At 46.2% G+C, this 18,550-nt stretch overlaps 1 protein-coding gene and 1 non-coding gene across 2 annotated transcripts; both read right to left on the bottom strand.

Annotated features, from left to right (window-relative positions):
* Positions 1-6,114: 6,114 nt before the first annotated feature.
* Zbed3 (zinc finger BED-type containing 3) lies at positions 6,115-17,847 on the bottom strand. The gene is made up of 2 exons (XM_031360368.1): positions 17,668-17,847; positions 6,115-7,967 (listed from the first exon to the last, which is right to left on the bottom strand). The coding sequence occupies exon 2, from the start codon at positions 7,951-7,953 to the stop codon at positions 7,198-7,200; it is 756 nt and encodes a 251-aa protein (XP_031216228.1). The 5' UTR covers positions 7,954-7,967; positions 17,668-17,847; the 3' UTR covers positions 6,115-7,197.
* LOC116084031 lies at positions 12,059-12,196 on the bottom strand. Its single transcript, XR_004116001.1, has one exon. It is a non-coding gene; the product is annotated as a small nucleolar RNA SNORA47 (small nucleolar RNA).
* Positions 17,848-18,550: the final 703 nt, after the last annotated feature.

The raw sequence follows: 18,550 nt of genomic DNA, 5'->3' as shown, positions 1-18,550 counted from the left end.
GGTCACTACAGGGAGACAACTGGTGGAAGGCTGGTCATGTGACCTGTACCCTCGGGTAACAATTTTGGCGGGAGGGACCAGTTCCTTTGGGGTTGGAAAGGAGAATGACTTTACAAACTGCTTCTGTGGCTTGTGCGCAATCTCACTTAGGAGTCCTCCCGGGGAGCCTGTCCTTCCCAATGGACGTAGGATTGCGTTTGGGCTCCTTTTCAGATAAAGTAAGAAATGGAAGTCCCAGTCACTGGGCCTAACCATATGCCAGCATCTGGTTATCTAGTGTCTTCCTCACCCCAGCCTGGTGAGGTGTGTATTATCTCCATCTTACAGATGAGCCCACTGAGGCCCAGAGGTAGGGGGTTGGCACGATTAACAGCATTAAGTGGCCAGAAGCTTGGATTTAAAAAAAAAAAAAGACTTATTTATGTATATGAGTACACTGTAGCTGTCTTCAGACATAACCAGAAGGTGGCATTGGATCCCATTACAGATGGTTGCGAGCTACCATGTGGTTCCTGGGAATTGAACTCAGGACTACTGCAGTCAGTGCTAACTCTCCGGCCCCAGATTTTTTTTAACCTAAATGGTACTGGGGCTTAAACCCAGGGTTTCAAGCTTGCTAATCAATCACCCTACTTCTGAGCTATAACGCTGCCCATTCACTCCAGCGTGTGGGTAACTAACTGCCCATACATCACTACAGTCTTCCTATTTAATTTGGTCACAGTCACAGGTGTTTTCAGGATCCTTGAGGACTCTAATTTCTCTCTAGAGACATTCTTGACACTGACCTTCTAAAATATCTGTCCCAGAAGTCTGAGTGTTCCCTACATGGGGGTGAAAAGATATCTGAAGGGGCAGCTTAGGCCGCACTGTTGTGTCAGTTATAGGACAGTTGCTCACCTGTCCCTCTCTCACACCCACCTCAGCCTGTGGTAGGATGTGGGCATGAATTCCCCTCAAAGATGTCTGTGTAACCTTGGAACCTGTCAATAGATTATGGAAGGAAGGAAAGATCAAGGTCTGGATAAGGTTAGGATGCTAGTCAGCTGTTCTTAACATAAAGGCGGCCTTTTAACTATAGGAGAGGGAGGCAGGGAAATGCAATAGAGTCAACTGGGACTGGAAGGAAGAATGCTATGAGCCCTTAGATGCCAGAAATGACAAAACTGGATGTTCCCCTAGAACTTCTAAAAGGGAGCCGTTTCAGAATTTACAGAACTCTCAATCGAATTTGGTGTTTTAAGTCACTCGGATGGTACAGGACAAAGCCAGCCTCTCCTTCCTCTGAGAGCACAGTTCACCCTTAATACCAGAGCTCGTGGATGGGGCTAGCCAGCAGGGCGTCATAAAGCACAAGGGTTACTAGTGCTGACAGTGAGATGGGATGGCAGAGAGCTTGAACAGAACTGGACAGCGGCGACAGTTCTAGCTACCACTGCCTGTAGAGTGCTGGGAACAGTGCTTTTGACACAAGATCTCACTCTAGTCTGAGCTGGCCTCGAGCTCTGTGGCCCAGGCTGGCCTATAGCTTACAGCAATCCTTCTGGCTCAGCCTCCCACATACTAGGACAACAGGTACGATCCATCAAATCACTTTTAATTTTTTTTTTTTCCTGAGACAGGTTTCTCTATGTAGCCCTGGCTGTCTTGGAACTAGCTCTGTAGATTAAGCTGGCCCCAAACTCAGAGATCTACTTGCTTCTGCCTCCAAAGTGCTGGGATTAAAGGCATGCACCACCACCACCAGGCTATCATTTTTACTTTTAATAATTATTTTACTGAGAAGTATAGCTATGTGACAGCATTGTTTCAAAATGTAGATAATAAGAAAATCTAGTCAAACAAGCAATTGATTATCTGAACTATCAATTGCTGATCTAGTATCTTTCCTCTAATTGTAGCGGATTAGAGCCAAGGGGACTTTAATTAGGTTGTCTCATCCATTTTTCCAGGCACAGAGGCACACCAAGGTAGCTGCAGGGTTCAAAGTTCAGACCTTCAGAAATGGAGCGCTCTGTTTCAGCTTCCTTCCTGTCGCTGTGATAAAGCATTCTGACCAAAGCTCCCTTCGGTGGAAGGTTTATTTGCCTTCTGCTCACTGCCGGTCATTGAGCTAGCCAAGGCAAGAACTTGAAGCAGAAATCAGAAGCAATGGTACTTGCCTGCTCCTGCAAAGGCTCATGGTTTGTCAGCTTTCTCACACAGCTCAGGATCACCTGCCAGGGAATGAGGCTGCCTGCAATGGACTAGGATCTCCTTGGTCAATCAACCATGAGGACAATCCTCAGCAGATGTGCCTGCCCACAGGCCAGTTTGAGCTGAGAAATCCCTTAACTGAGTGAGACTCCCTTCTTACATGACTGTAGGCTGGGTCCAGATGACAGTTAAAACAAAGTAGTGTAGGGTCCAGAGGAAGAATGGCAAAACCGGAACAGTGTTTGTGACTCCCTTCTGGGACTTTTAAGGGCACAGAAATCAAAGTGGAAACTTAGCACATGCCAGTCAAATCCTCTTGCCACCAAGGATGACAGCTCTGGTACTATTGTCACCCCACTAACTCCACGCTTTCACTTCTGCACCAGCTTCCAAAGTAGAATGCACAGAAACAACACGGCAGGAAATTCCAGCCACCCATCTTCTCCTCCTCTCATTATAGCAGCGGTGATGCCATTGACAAACCCTTAGACAGCTTTACCGATACACACAAGACTGTCCTGATCACCAAGCAGGAATGGCAGTTCCCTGTGAGCAGTCTGCTCTGGCCCTGCCCCCAACTCTGAGCTCCAAAACACCCCCTCTGCTGATCCTAGAGTGCCAATGCTAGCACCATGCTTGTCCCAACCAGATGATGTGTTTGCTGGGATCCCTCAAGGCCAGAGGCGGGATGCCTGGAGAGGAGGCAGGAGACAGGTGGCCTCCTGTCTTCCCCTTTGCCTGCTGAGTGGTCAGAGTACTTTCTGGAGCTCGTCATCCTCATCCGTCAAATGCTAGCGAAGTGGTCCAGGGATATATTTCTCTAGATGTTTTTGGAAAATGGTGGTGATATACCCCCTCGTGTTTGACTGAGATAGCTGAGCGCAGAGGGAGAGGGTTTATTTGCAAATGTAGATGTTTTTTGTTTTTGTTTTTTAAAAGATTTTATGTGTATGAGTACACTGTAGCTGTACAGATGGCCATGAGCCGTCATCATGTGGCTGCTGGGAATTGAACTCAGGACCTCTGTTTGCTCCAGCCCCTCGCACCAGAAGAGGGTGTCAGATCTCATTACGGTGGTGGTTGTGAGCCACCATGTGGTTGCTGGGATCCAAACTCAGGACCTTCGGAAGAGCAGTCAGTGCTCTTACCCTCTGAGCCATCTCGCCAGCCCCGATAGTTTTTATTATATAAGTAAAGTGTGGTATAGAAAATTACAACTGTTGTGGACAGAAGTGGATAGGGCAGAGAGCAAGCCGTTTCCTTTGACTCTTGAGCCTGCTCCCAGGGCTGGCTGACTCTTCATTGTAAAGAATCTAAAAGCATAATTCTAAAATGGACTCCTTTAGTTTCATGACTCTGATCATTGGTGAAACAAAAGAGTAACATCTCTCAGAGTCTGCTTCTAAAGTGTCCAAATTCAGATCTTACAGTCTGACTTATAAGTGGACCTGGAGCTAAATTCCAGTTGTTATGAGAGATGCCATTATTAGGCTAACCTAGAAATTGCAAATGGTTAGTGACATGTGGACATTTGGAAACTTTCTGCTCTCAGACTGTGGCATGACATCTGCACAGCCTGTGCAAGCCTGTGAGGGAGTAGTCCAACCTAGTCCCCACAGTCAGTCTGCACAGCCTGTGCTAGCCTGTGAGGGGGTAGTCCAACCTAGTCCCCACAGTTGTGGGGCCTGAGAGTCTGATAACTAGCACCTTTAAAATCTTTTTCTTTGGCTAAAGAAATTTTAAAAATTGAACAGGGATGTGGTGCAAAAGCCTTTAATTCAAACACTCTTAGAGAGGCAGAGGCAAGTAGATCTCTGTGAGGTCTTCCTGGTCTACATAGCAAGTTCCAGGCCATATGTGGCTAATGAAACTCTTAAAAAAATAAAATTAAAAAGCTACTTCCAGTTGAAATAAAACAAAACAAAACAAAGAGTTACTTCCAATTAAGAATTTTCTGTTGGGAATTTTAGAGAATTAAAATGAGTTCTACGTCTAACTACAGGTCAACTTGTAAAGTCTTTAGAGTGCATATGACAGCTCACATGCTTAGAAGCACAGATGGGTGAACTGCTCCCTCCAAACCTCCTCAGCCCAAGCCTGTCAGGAGGGAAGCAAGACCCTGAGCAGCCATATGCTGGCTGGCCTGTTTGGAGGAAGATTCATAGTCTTACAAAAGGGTGTGGTCCCCTGCCACTGGGAGTTTATGACATGTTTGGCAGGTACTAAGTTGTACCCCAGCCCCAGGTACAGCTTACCCTGAAGGGATTTAGAGGAAGGGAAACTGGGGCAAAGGTACTAAGAGGACTGTGGCCAAGCTGAGGTGAGCGAGCACACAGAGATGAGATAAATCCCAGGTGACGGATAACAGGTGTGAAGCATGGCTCGAGGAGGGTGCAGCATTTCACAGAAATCAGCTTGTATTTAGGATTCCTCGAATGGGTCCCCACAGCATCCTGCTTCGTTGCAATTGCACCAGAGGGGAAAGCTGTTGAGTGTGTCTTCTCATCTACACAATGAACATGTCATTAGGATGCTGAGTTGTGTGTGTGTGTGTGTCATCTTTGGAAACAAGGTCTCACGTAGCCCAGGATGGCCTAAAACTTGATATGTAGCCAGGGTTGACTTTGAACACCTGATTCTCCTGCCTCTACCTAAGTGCGGGGATTATGGGACTGCATCACCATGGATCTCGAACAGCTGTGACATGAAGGAAATGTGTTGCTATTTTACTAACTGGAAAAGGGGACAGGATAGGTGTCAGCACTCAGGGGACAGTGCAGCAGCTAGGAGGACATGACAACTTGCAGACAGCTGGCCACATGTAGATCCCATCTTGACCATTTCAATCTTGCACCATTTTTTCCTTAATATTGTATGTGTGTACCTTAGTGCACGTATGTAAGTCAGAAGTTGTGGGAACTGCTTCTTTCCTTCCACCATGTGGATAGGATCCTGACTGAATTCAGGGCTTCACGCTTGGCAGCAAGCACCTAATTAATAAGACACCTCAATGCCAATGTTTATAAAGCAAGCACAATATTGATACCTCACCTTGGAGCTGCTGCATGCTCGATAATGCTGCAAGTGCTTAGGAGATACTAGTTGTCAGGTGTCAGCGGTGGCAGATATGTAGTGGGAGGAGCCATAAAGCAGGCAACAGGGTATGAAGTCCAGGCCCAGGGTGAACAGTGAAGGCTGGGATTTGCGAGTTGCTGGCAGAAGTTACTGAAACTCTCTAAGGAAACCAACCAGGAGCCAGATGTAGAAGATGGCCCATAAAAACAAGTCTAAAACAAGCAGGTGCTTCAGGAACTGTCATATATACATATCCATAGGTATGGATATCCATTTCATTAGCTTTTCAACCCTTCCTAGATTGTTCAAGGTAAAAAAAAAAAATATGATGAAAGTTCTGAGTAAAAGCAGTTTGGGAACTTGGTTCACACCTTTAGTCTCAGCAATCGTGGCTGAGGCGGATCTAAGTTTGAGGCCAGCCTGGTCTGCACAGTGAGTTCCGGGACAGAAAAACCGTATATCACCAACAATATAAAGAATCACCATTTACTTTTCAGATAGCCAAGCTTTCAGACCATTTTTAAAGGTTACTCACTTACCTATTCTCTTGTGCCTTTGCTTAGAAGGCATCTTCAATAACTTACTTGCTTTCCTTTGCTCAAGTGCTAAGGAGGACTCTAATTTTCAAACTCACTCAGGAAAATAGAAGCTTTAGAGCAAAAATCAAACAAGAAAACCCCAAAACAAAAATGGGGCTGGAAAGATGGCTCAGCAGTTGGGAGCACTGACTGCTTCTTCTGAGAGGACCCAGGTTCAATTCCCAGCACCTACATGTCAGCTCACAACTGTTTGTAGCTCCCAAATCTGACACCCACACAGACATGCATGCAAGCAAAACACCAATGCATATAAATAAAAATTTATTTTAAAAAAAAAACCCCGGTGTTGCAAAACTACAAATATTTCCTGAAATTAACCTGTTAGTATTATATTTCATATCAGTCATAGAAACCTTTCTTTCCCAAATCAAATGCAGAGATTTGTCCTAGAATGTACTTGGTTATTATAAAACATAATGGTCACATTGCCCTTCCAAACTTTTCACAAAAAGGCATTTACATTTGATCTACCTTAAAGAAAAAAGAAGGCTTTATCTCAAAACAAAAAAACGTTAGGAGAGCATGTTCCACCTCCAAAAGGAGAGACCTCAGAAAGAACGTCAAGGACTGGGGAGCCATATTTGGCTTTTGGGTGGTAGCTTAGCATGCAATAAGACATGCAACAAACATGGTGGGATGCAAAGTGGTAAGGGTGGGCAACGAGGACTTCTTGACTTTCAGGGATAGGAGGCATTGCGAGGCACTGGGCTGAAGAAAGGGAGGGAATGTGACAGGGGTTAACTCTAAGGCAGTGGGGAGGCGTGGCCTCTGGTTTCTCTTTTGGTTTAAGGGGAGGTCTGTGGGGACCTGTGGGGTAAGAAACTATTCTCCCGAATGACAGATGTCTTGCTAGTATCAAGATGCAAGACAAGAAAATGGGAGAATGTACCTGTTGCTGGGCCTGATCCAGGAACAGATTTAAGTAAAAGGGTGCTCATTGCCTTGGGTATGCCACATGAGGGACAGGAACAAAAAGGGGTCTCTTTGGGACTGGCCCGATGTGGGGTTCTAGAGATGCTGAAGGGAGGGAGTCAGTGATACTCAAGGTTCCTTTCTGGAACACAGTGGTGCTGGGTCAAAATTATACATCTGGGAGGGAGTGGAGCGGGTTCCTGGATAAATAACTACTCCTCTTCCCCTGAAAGGCTCGTGATGTGATGAGTCTTTGGTGTTTAGAGAACCTTCTGGCTTAAAAAGCCTTCAGGACTAAGGCACTAACTGCAAGGAGGTAGCCGTGAGGACCATCCTGTGTATACCTGAATCAGGCTTCTGGACTTGGGGGCGCTGCCGCATCTGCAGCTTATGGTTAGGTTTACATCACGCTGTTCTAGTCGTTATAGTCGTCATCATCGTCATCATCATCGTCGAAGTTGTAGGTCATATAGTCGTCCTCGTCGTCGTCCAGGATGTCAGGGTCCTTCTTGGGGAGTAGAGGCAGGGAAGTGGGCGGTGCCAGGACATGTGCACTGGCCTTCACATGGGGGCTCTGCTTCTTTATCCACTCACTCAGCTCTGCACGCTCCACCTGTAGCTGGCGGCGCGCCTGCGCCACGGAGCGGGCCTCCTGCTGCAGAACCTGGTGCTTGCGCTCCAGCTCGAGTTCCGCCTGCTTTAGGGCTGCCTCGCGCCGCTCCAGCTCCAGCTCACGCTGGCTGCCCCGCACGGCCAGCGCACCCATCTCCTCCAACAGGCGTGCCCAGTCGCCCTCGGCGGCCACGGCCACGGCGGGGCTGGGCTGCGGCGGGCAAGACGTGGCGGCGGGTGGCGGGCTGGACGTGGCAGGCGCGCTCGGAGCAGCGCTCTTCTTTAGCTCCCGGAAGTGCACATCACTCAGGTGCCGCCACAGCGCCCGCGTCCACATCTGGAAGCTGGGGAGGCCGCCCACTTGCTGCCCGCACAGTCGGCAGGTGGCCCAGGCGCTCAGCATCCTGTGCTTAGGCTGAGCCGGGGCCAGATGGAAGTAGCCCCAGGCCTCGGAGTATGATGATCCAACAGGCGCTGGACAGGGGCCGCCTTGTTCTGCAGGGTCCTCAGGCCTCCAGCTGCCTTCCATGGTGGTCTTCAGGGTCTGTTTACTTTTCATTCCTTCTGCAGTGTCTGCATGGAGGAGGGGAGAATAACAGTAATCATTATTATACACACAGATCCTATAAACATTACCTGAGGGAAACTACCATTTATTCTACAAACCTTGTGGATATGTTTTTTCCTCCCCTCCTTAATACTCAGCATTAAATGTCAATGTCTAGGAAAACGTTAGAAATGTCTAGTCCTTTTCGCACTAGGAGTTCTCTTCCAAACAAGTTTCTCCGTGTATACCATGGGTATCAAGAAACTGAGCTAAATGCTGGAGATGTAGCTTGGTAGCATACTTGCCCAGCATGCACAAGTGACTAGATTTGATCCCAAACACCACATATTAGGAGTGGCGATTATAACAATGTACTTATAAGAAAACTGGCAATACAGGAAAGTATCAGCTTTCGAAGTATGCACATTTTAGGAACTAGGCAGATGTAAAGCAGTGCCTTAAACTTGTGCTTTTAAATTAGATGGTAGGCCAGGTCTCTCTCAATGACCTTGAGGTCCTGGTTATTGGCTGGAGGTTCTGGACCAACCTAGGTTCCAAAGTAGAAAGATGTGTACAGGATAACTCGGAATGATCTTGGAGTTTGTAGGACACACAAGACCCACAAGAAATGCCATAGAACAGCCTTGGTTAGCAGGAAAGTGACTAGTGAATGCCATCTAGGATCCTCTATTCCCGAACACTTTCTAGGTATCCAACACATAGGCAAATAGTCTTTATTGCTCATCCTAACTAATGGCCTCTCTCATACTTAGAAGATAGAAAGTTTGACACTTCTAGTTATGGGACTGGGAAAGAAATCTAATTGTGTAGTCTTTATCTAAAGTATCTACACAAGGGGGACCCAAAAAACAGTGTCCCGAGTGTGATCACTAAGTCCTGGATATGTGTGTAGTCATCACAGCACGGGTGCTGAGAGCGGACAGCCCACCTGTGGGACTGGTGCGCTCCCCTTCCATCTTTACATGGGATCTGGGGATTAAGTTGCCAGGCTCGCATGTTGAGCACTTTACCTGCTGAGCCATCACACGGGCCCAATGACTAAGACAACTCACCCACACAACTCCCTGCCCCTCCATCCAAAAAAAAAAAACTGTACAAAGATGGCATTTGGAAAAATTGGAACAAGTTGGAAATGGACCAGATGTGTGGATCTAGACAAACTCTGAAAGTTAAAACTGAACACTCAAGACTTGCTGAACTCTAATGACTTTCTCTCTGGAAGCATCATGACCAAGCTCAGTGAGCTGGTCAGGGACTGCTCATTCTGCCAGGTCGAGTGAGGAGCAGCAGAGACTGTACAATTACAGAATCTGTTAAAACAATAAAGCTGAAGACAAAGACCAGGAAATATAACATCTGTATATGTACATGATGTGTATGCACATATGCATGTATATAGGGAGAGAGATTTGGGTTCCCAATTTTACAAAACAAATAATGGGCATAAAAGGCCAGAAATGACAATAGTGGGTGCTTCCAATACCCATTTCCCATGTCCAGACAGAACATCCAAACTGAAGATCAAAGGAATTTCAGAGTTAAACTATACTGTAAATTATAGATACATGCAGAATATCCACCCAAAAGACATGGGCTATGAGTTCTTTTCAGTAGCCCATGGAACCGTAATACAAAAGAATCAACAGATCATAGTGATGTAGATCTAGAAAACAGCAAGAGAAACTACAGAAACTACCCGGACATTTAGAAATTAGACCACACATTTTCAAAAAGAACAGTGAATCTTGAAAAACTCGGGGGAAATTTAAAAATTCCTAGAACCAAGTGAATATGAAAGCAAAACTCACCAGAAGCAGCCTCGGCAGCCCGAAGAGGAAAGTTTATGGCTATGCATGCTTACATTAACAACCCAGACAGGTCCCAATAAATGGACCAGTGACGCACCCCAGGTCTAACAGAAAGAACAAGTTAAATGCTTAAGGAGTGGATGGCAGGAAGTTATGACAGGGCCAGCAATTAATGAAATGTGGCTAAATGAGTAATATAAAAAAACAAGTTCTTTGAAGAGAAAAAAAAAATTGAAAACCTGGTTGAACTCCTCTGACTGGCAAGGTCACGAGATCAACCCCAGTACTGGTATCCCCAATAAACCTTGTGTGATTGCAGCAAAAAAAAAAAAAAAAAGATTGAAAACCCTCTAGCCAATCTAACCAAAATAAGGAGATAATATTCCAGTTTATAAACCTAGAGATGAACTGAAGGATGCTACATCAAAGGCTAACTAACCCTGTGAGATTAGCAAGTATTTAAAATGTTTTCCAAAGTACTATAAAATCTAGAAGGAAAGAATAAATTCCCAGTTGTCATGACCTACCAAACTTAAAAGCTAGAGGAGATGAACAATTTAAACAGTTCTGAAACAGTCAATAGCATTCATTAAGTCTCCCAACAAAGGAGGGTGGGGTCACTGCTGAATTCTACCAAACATGTAAAAGAAACTAATACACACATGCCTCAGAACCATTCCATAAAACAAAAAAGGCAACACTATTAAACTCTCTATAAAGCCAGCATTATCTCTATGCCAAAACAGGACATGGACACGAGAGAAACTAGACTATAGACCAATAAATATCCCTGACTGCAACAGGTACTGAGGTATGCTCTATTTATTCCTCATTTCTTCAAGGCTTTTGTGGTAAAGGGATATTGAACTTTCTCGAAGGTCTTTCCTGTACCTGTTGAAATGATCATGTGGTTGACTTTAAGTCTATTTATGTACACTTACATTTACTAAGTTTTTATGTTAAATCATTCTTGCTATTTATGGGCAAAATAGTAGCCAATGTTATATACATAATGGGGAAAAGCTGAAAGCATTTTCTCTAAATTCGACAGGGTGTCCATTCTCTGCTCTTGTTCAGTAGAGTACTCAGTGTCTTAGCTAGTGTGGGGAGGAGTGGAGGGGAAGGGTGTACAGACAGGAAAAGTAGTAGTGAAATTATTTGTATTTGCAGATGACAGGATCCTGAAAACACCCTTAGGCCACCACCAGAGAAACAGAAAGTAACAGGAAACAAACTCAGCATCCCAGATCAGTAGCTTTTCTAAATACTAATAACAAAATTGCCAAGAAAAAAAGTCAAGGGGAGCCAGGCAGTGGTGGTGCACGCCTTTAATCCCAGCACTTGGGAGGCAGAGGCAGATGGATTTCTTGAGTTTGAGGCCAGCCTGGTCTACAGAGCGAGTTCCAGGACAGCCAGGGCTATACGGAGAAACCCTGTCTCGAAAAACAAAAACAAAAACAGACAAAAAAAAGTCAGGGGGGAAAATCTCATTCTCAATACCAAAACAAAAATAAAAACAAAACAAAAACCACAAAGCCTAAGGTGAATGACCTCTATTAATATAAAAACTAAAATCCTGAAAAAACTTGAAGTAGACACTGGAAGATAAGGAGAGCCTGTGTCATGGCTTAGGAGAATTAAATACAATAGAAATGGCTATGTTATCAAAAGTTATCTACACAGTCCATGCAATTACCTCCAAGAACTTAGAGAATAAACACCCAACATTCATATGGACACAAAAGACTCTTAACAGTCAAGTTAATGCAAAGCAAATGAGCAAAACTGGAAGCACTGGCCTAAACTACAGAGCCATAGAAACAAGACAGCGCAGGCGTACCACAGACAGGTCTGTAGAGCAGTGGACAGACTCGAGGACTGACAGAGCAAACCCACAAGCTATAGCCACCCAATCTTTGACAAAACTGCTGTATGTTACACTGAAAAAGAGATAGCCTCTTTCACAAGTGGTGCTAGGAAAACTGCATATCGCCATTTTGACAGGCTTGCCTTTTTTGTTGTTTTGTTTTGTTTTGTTGTTTTTCCACCCGTGTGGAGGGTTCAGAGTCCCCATTGCTTATGCACCTCTAACAATGCCAGGGGTGAACCATCACTGTCAAGCTTTTTATACCCCTTGTGAACTGCAAGCTGGGCTTCCTGTAAATTCTGGGATGCTGAGAGAGTACCAGCCACATGTGCGGTCTGCTGGAAGTTAAGGCGGGCACTGCGGGAGAACAAGGGTTCTTCACCGTGCTCCTCACCTGAGAGGAGGACAAGTAACACTACAATGTGGGCTGGCCAGCTCAGTACTGCCCCTCCAAGGCAGTGGAGAGGACATTCTTTGCCTGGACAGCCCTTTATTGTCGGAGGCCTTAACCAATGGAAGGCAGCATGGTATGGAACTGCTCCACCTTTTCAGTCCTCCATAGCGGGCTGCATCCCGGCTCCCGGGGATATGACTTTATATCAGAGTGGAACCCCATCCTGTGCACCTGTCCAGTCCTGGAATACAGCCTGAGCCCATTTCTGCTTTACCTGGAGTGCAGCAGAAAGGCCAGGTTCATCCATCTAGCTTTGGAACTGCTCAGCACAACGGAGCACACCAAGAGTTCTCACAGCCGGATTTTTAAAAAGCAAGGGATCCAATAGGAAATTAAGTAAGAAACATGGGTAGGCCACTGACCTCAGGGCCAATTCAAATGTCTGGAAAGGCAGCTCTGCTCAGGGAACTGCTATGGGGGGTGGGGGTGGGGCAAAAGCAAGTGTCATTTTACAACCACCACCCTGACCAAGGTGGGCAGGCATAACGTTCAAAGTTAGGAAGGGGGCAGAAACAGGGCACACTCGCTTCCTACCAAAGATCTGAGCACTTTGAGGAAAGCCATCTGGAACTTTCTACATTAGTTAAAAATAGGTAGGATATTTATTCTGTAGAACTAAAGGTACACTATATTAAGTCATATGTGGTAGGATATTTCATCATATTTAGAATGGGAACTATATCTGTATATATAATGTCTGTTTACAACAGAGAATATTATGCAGTCATTAAATGCATGGGAAATCTGCCAGGTGTTCTGGGGGGTGGGGTGGGGAGGCATGTTGTGAAGTGTGTATAAAATCCCATCATTTTTAGAGAATGCCAGATTTCTATAGTGTTGTATAGATGTTCTTTAACCATGCTGTAGTTACATCCTAATGAACCCACCAGACACAGAAAACACTGCAAGTAGAAATGGCTTTAATACAGTTAGCTTCCCAAGCACCATGGCTGAGCACTCCAGTGCATTAAGGAGCATCAGCTGTTTCCTCTCCTGACTGCAAGGCTCCTAAGAGCTGCCGCTGGACATTTCTGCCCAGCTGCCCGTGCTGGGTGTTGCTAGCCAGATCACATGTCAAAACTCAAAATACAGCTTCTACCGAATATCTACCACTTACATAGTGTCCAAAACTCCTATACAGAGCCATCTGCACAGATTCAGGCCAAGAAAGTAAAGAGACACAACAGCTGAGGTGTAAGGTGATGGAGAGGTGGAGGGAGGGAAGTATTAAACAAAAAAGCCAAAGAAAACCTCCAAGAAAGCATATGGGCGCTGTGCCTACGCCTTACCACAGTGTACGTGGCAAGATCTAGATGTAAATAAAAAAAGCAACTTTTAACAAACAACCCTTAGCATCTCAGCTATGCGTTCAGGTGGGAACAGACCTTAAGGAGGGCTGGAGGAGGACAGTCCCAAGGGAAAGGCCTTTGCTGAGACACCTGGGAGATCCACATGCACAGGGGTTGCCATCTGAAGGGAGGGCATGAACCTGTAGGGTCCATATGTGTAGACTGGTTCCCCTGTGCCTTGCTCAAGCAGGAGATTCTGTGCCCACAAGAAGCAGAGGATGCGACGGGAGGGGAAGGAGCTCAATCTGTTCTTGTGCAGACAGAGCAGATGCCCGGCTGCATTTGCCATAGGGACATCTCCCAGAATTAAGATGTTGTATTTCTAAGGGGCTGCCTGGCTTCCCAGAGCCATGCAGATGTACGATAGAGGAGTGACTGGCACCTCCTGCTCAGGTGCACCAGCACTGAGACTGTAGTGGCCGAGGAGCACTGTGGCATTCCTGGCAGACATCCAAGATGGAATCCCAAGAGATTCACAATGCCCAAAGCAAATCAGAAAGGATCAGAGACCCACAGCCATCGCCCCTCAGACTGATTTTCACTTCCTATATGGACCTTCACATAGAAAGAGACTGCTCACCACTCAGGTCCAGGAACTATGGGAAGGTGGGCCAGCCCAGGCTGGGCACATCTCCCTTAATAAGCACCAGATAACACTGCATGACCATTATTACATGTGTAGCTAACAGGGAAAATGAAGGACAAGTCCTTTCATTCTTTTCCTTAGACATTTTTAAAACTTGGCACAAAGGTGCCAACAGGTGATTCTTTGGCTTATGCCTTTACTCCACCCAACTCTCATCCAAATAGATGTTGCCCGCGCACCTGCTCGGGGTTCCACAAGGGCCTGCTGCTGCTGACCAGCTGAGAAGAGCAGTGCAGACTCTGCCTTCAAAGCCTCGCCACCCAGGAGCTGGGAGGGAACAGTATTTCCAGTAGTAACTCCCATACCCTCAGTTAAAAGCAGGCCAGCGCTCTGCTTCAAAAAGAGTTCTACTTTGCTTGTATATTCCTGTTTTAAAATTAAACACATTCAAGTTACTTAAAGTACTGCTAGGATAAAAATCAACTTAGTAATGGACAATTTTGAGTCCATTTTCAGAGGGAAGAAATGTGCTGGGTGAAAAAGCTAATCACAAGCTTTCATGACAAGGGAAGACCACCACTTTGGCACCTTACTTCTAAACCTTCCCGTGGTGGGACTTCACTTGGGGTCTCTACCATCTGGAAGGAGTGGTAAGCCTGCGTCTGCGGCAGATAAAGACTCCCACGGATCGTCCCACATTTGCGTCCATCTTGAAGAAATTTACTAGTAACCTATCAAAGTTAAAGCCAGATTCCTCAGTAGGACTTCCCCAAATACCAACACAGGCTGAAGGGATCCATTAAAACCTGGAAGTAGGGAGCCATCAAGATGGCTCAGCAGGTAAAGAAAGGCAGGGTCACCAAGCCTGATGACCAGAGTTTGAACGCCGGGACTCACATGGCGTGCGGAGATTGTCCTGACCTCTACACACATGGGCACTCACATACAAAAAGGCGAAACTCTTAAACCTGTAACTATGGTCTTATACATGAATACGTATGACTATATATGTATACATGAATATATGTACAATATATGTGAATATATGTATAACTAAAATTTATCATAAGACAAGCAGATGTGCTATCTCTATTAATTCTTTTGTTGGTTTGTTTGTGTGTGTGTGTGTGTGTTTGTGTGTGCACGCATATGCACGCACGCACACTATCTCACACAGGCTAGGCACCAATTATCTCACACAGACAAGTGCTCTACTACTGAGCTCCTGCCCTATAAATGGAGAAAGAAAAGAAAAAGAGAACTGTTCTGTCTCAAAGTCAGGACAAATGGCTGAGGTGGCCTATTTAACAAAGACCATGGCTGCTAATCCCCACCAGCTTCCCCAACACCTGTTAGCAGTCCTGGTTACTCTTGGTACCTGGCACCTTACCCTAAACCCTCCAGCCCAGGGGCTGGCCTTCCCTTCTGATCTCTATAACTCTATAATTCAGCCACTTTAGCTACTCAGTCTCTTGGCCTCTTGTCCTCCTGGCTCTTAGCCCCTCTTGCCTCTCACTTCCCCGCTCCTCTTTCAGGGATCCCTTCAATTTGGGTCTTCTGGCTGCCTCTGGCTGTGATCTCCCTCAGATCTACAATAAACCTTTTCAGCCATCCCTAGGGGCACCATGGCTCCATTTTCCATTCACTCTAAAGGCTCCTGCTTTGATGAGCACCTTTATTTCAGACCTACCTTGCTTTGTTTCATGCATATAATCACTACAAACCACCCATGAGCTTATGTCTGAACACAAAGAACTGGGTAGGCCGGAGGCTAAAGGACCAGGAAATGTTTTCAAAAGGAAACAAGTGAGGTGCAGTCCTGTTTGTGCTTCTGTGGTCAAGGCCAACTTCAGTTTGATTTGCCAGGCAAAGTAATAAACAGGGATGTGCTGATTGAGCCTGGATCAAACATGAAAAACTGAAGTTATGAAATTCACAGGTTATGTGAAACACTAACGGTGCTTGCGCTTACTTCATCCAACAGTCGTTTAAATAAAAGCAAACATAATTGAGTAATTAGCCTTCATGGCTGCAGTGCCAAGGAGCTATAATCCACTCACCTGTGACCTGCCCAGTTCTGCTCACTATTAGTTCCCTGCCATGGATTCATATTCATAAACAGACCCAGACAACTAGAAAAATCAATCTATAATTATTAGCCTAGAGGCATACATGAAATTAAAAGCTGGTAGAGGGGCGCAGTAGTTATGAGCACTGGCTGCTCTTCCAGATGTCCTGAGTTCCATTCCCAGAATCCGGGTCCAGCTGCTCCTCCTAATTGCCTGTAACCCCAGCTCTGTGGAATCTGACATTCTGGTTTCCACAGGCATCCTCATGGACATGCACACACCGGGCGGGAGTGGGAGCATTCACATAAAGAAAAAATTTTAAGTCAGTAAAAATGACTGCAAAGTATTGAGAAACAAAAAGTGTGAAAATATTCAGAATGAAGGTTTTATATAGGCTGTTAAAACAAAAACTACTGGACTCATAGCTATTTCGTGAAGCAAAAACACTGCCTGAATGCTTTAAGCTGAACTCTCAGCTATTTCTACCATTAGCTAAAAGCCACCAAAGTACTATTAATGCATTTAAAAGTAATGCACTATGCCCTAGAGTGCACCTTATTTTCAGCTCTGCATTGATATATATGTATATGTACACATACATACACATACACACACACACACACACACACACACACACACACACACACACACACACACGGACTTTGAAACTTAAAAATATTTTAAAGTTGAGAATTACCTGGTATGAATTCTTTAAAAACACTTTTAGAAACCAAAATTTCCTATGCTTTTTTTTGGTCACTTGCCTTGAACTATTTTAGAGATCAAGGGGTCTACACAGGCGAGTCCCTGGTCACCCAAGGAAACAGTGAGACCGTCTTAAAAAAAAAAATTCAGGGACACCACCTAATTATCTCAACTCACGAAACTAATTATTCAACAGCTGTTCTAAACACTTCTTTGGAGCTCAGCAGTGGCAGGTACTTTTTTTTTTCTAATGAAGAGAAACCCTTCCCGTTCTTTTTAGTAAAGCTTTGAGCAGGCCACAGAAGGCTTGCACAACCAGAGGCACCAGTGTGCTGGGAAAGGATCGGGAACTCTTTTGTTTGTGTCTAGTGGAGGAGGGGATTCTGGTTTACACCAGTTTTCTCCCCCCCCCCCCCAACCCCCCACAGGTGGGAAACTTTAACCAAGTCACAATGAGTGCAAGAGGCCCCTGGTGGGCACACAGCCACAGGCTGGGCACAAAGTCATCTTCACCAAGACAACTTTATGGGGACAGTTTTTTCCCTCTCTCCCATCCCCCCGGAGCTGGTTAGTCATAGAGAGCCGAGACGCCCCAGAAGGCTCTGGAAGCCCACAGGCTGGGCCCCTCCGCCACGCCTGGGATGGCAGGCATCCCCCGCAGAACCCGGGGCTGCAGCCCGGGAGCCCACAGCCTAGGGGCTCCTGAAGTCCCCGCGGTCCTGCGTGGCTTCCCCTGCACCCCTCCACCCCGCGGTCTCTCCGATCCCCCGACGTCCCCGCGGAACCTCGAGACCACTGCAGCCCCCGGGTGTCCCTGCAGTCGCTCCTGCCACGCTACGCCGCCTAGCCCCAGCCAACCACGCTCACCCGGACGCCGCGACGGTCGCCCCTCGCCTCCGGGCTCCTCGCAGACATTTTGTCCTGGACCGAAATTGCCGATTCCCCCTTAAAGATACAGCGCTCAATTCGCGCGTCTGGGAGCGTCCAGGGGGGCGGTGACGCAGAGTCTGGACGCCTGGGCGCCCCTGCTAAACCATCTGGGCCGGGAGGGGTTTAGAATAACGGAGAACTAGTTTAATGAACTGAAATTTGTCGGAGGTTTTTAAACGGTGCAATAATAGCGCAGGGACGCTTTAACCGTGGCTCTTTGCACGTTTGCGTTAACCTTCCAAGACCTGGATTCAGCTGGACCAGACCCTCATCTGGGCGCACTCCTCGCTCGCATTAAGGCCCCTGAGGTGGCACAAGTCAGAAGTGCTTGCAATCAAGGTCTGAGGAGGAAAAGGTGTTCACCCAAACTACCAGCACAGGGGACAACTTTTGTCTTCATTATATTCAGTAACAGCATCTGCGTGACTTAGAACAATTACATCAGCCGCCAGCAGCTGCGTTCTAAGGCGGGCTTCTGTACTCCACACTTCAGGTGGAAAGAGAAACCTTTTCAAGACCGGCCCGAGGATGTGCGAGTGAGAGCTTTGCAGCTGTGCAGGTGGAGAGGCAATCCTGTTGTGTAGTGTTGTCTGTTCCAGCCATTCAAAATAGTACCACCATACAGATTTTTAATCTACGAATAGTCGTAAGAAGTGACTTGGCAAATTCAAGAACGCACCAGTTAGCTCTTAACGCACAGCTGGCACACTCTGCCCTTTATTCATAAAAACAAAACAAAACAAAAAACCCTCACTAATTTGTTGTTTTTGTAACTTCAGTGTTTTGCGTGGTGGTGGTGGTGGTGGGGTCCGTGCATGCA

This window comes from Mastomys coucha, unplaced genomic scaffold, assembly GCF_008632895.1.
Source record: "Mastomys coucha isolate ucsf_1 unplaced genomic scaffold, UCSF_Mcou_1 pScaffold8, whole genome shotgun sequence".
Classification (NCBI taxonomy): domain Eukaryota; kingdom Metazoa; phylum Chordata; class Mammalia; order Rodentia; family Muridae; genus Mastomys; species Mastomys coucha.
The sequence above is the reverse complement of the archived record's forward strand: the minus strand, read 5'-3'. Positions and strand labels throughout refer to the sequence as shown.

What these genes read in the sequence shown, in the direction of transcription:
- Zbed3 (XM_031360368.1), bottom strand. Translation starts at nt 7,953, where the DNA reads ATGAAAAGTAAACAGACCCTGAAGACCACCATGGAAGGCAGCTGGAGG.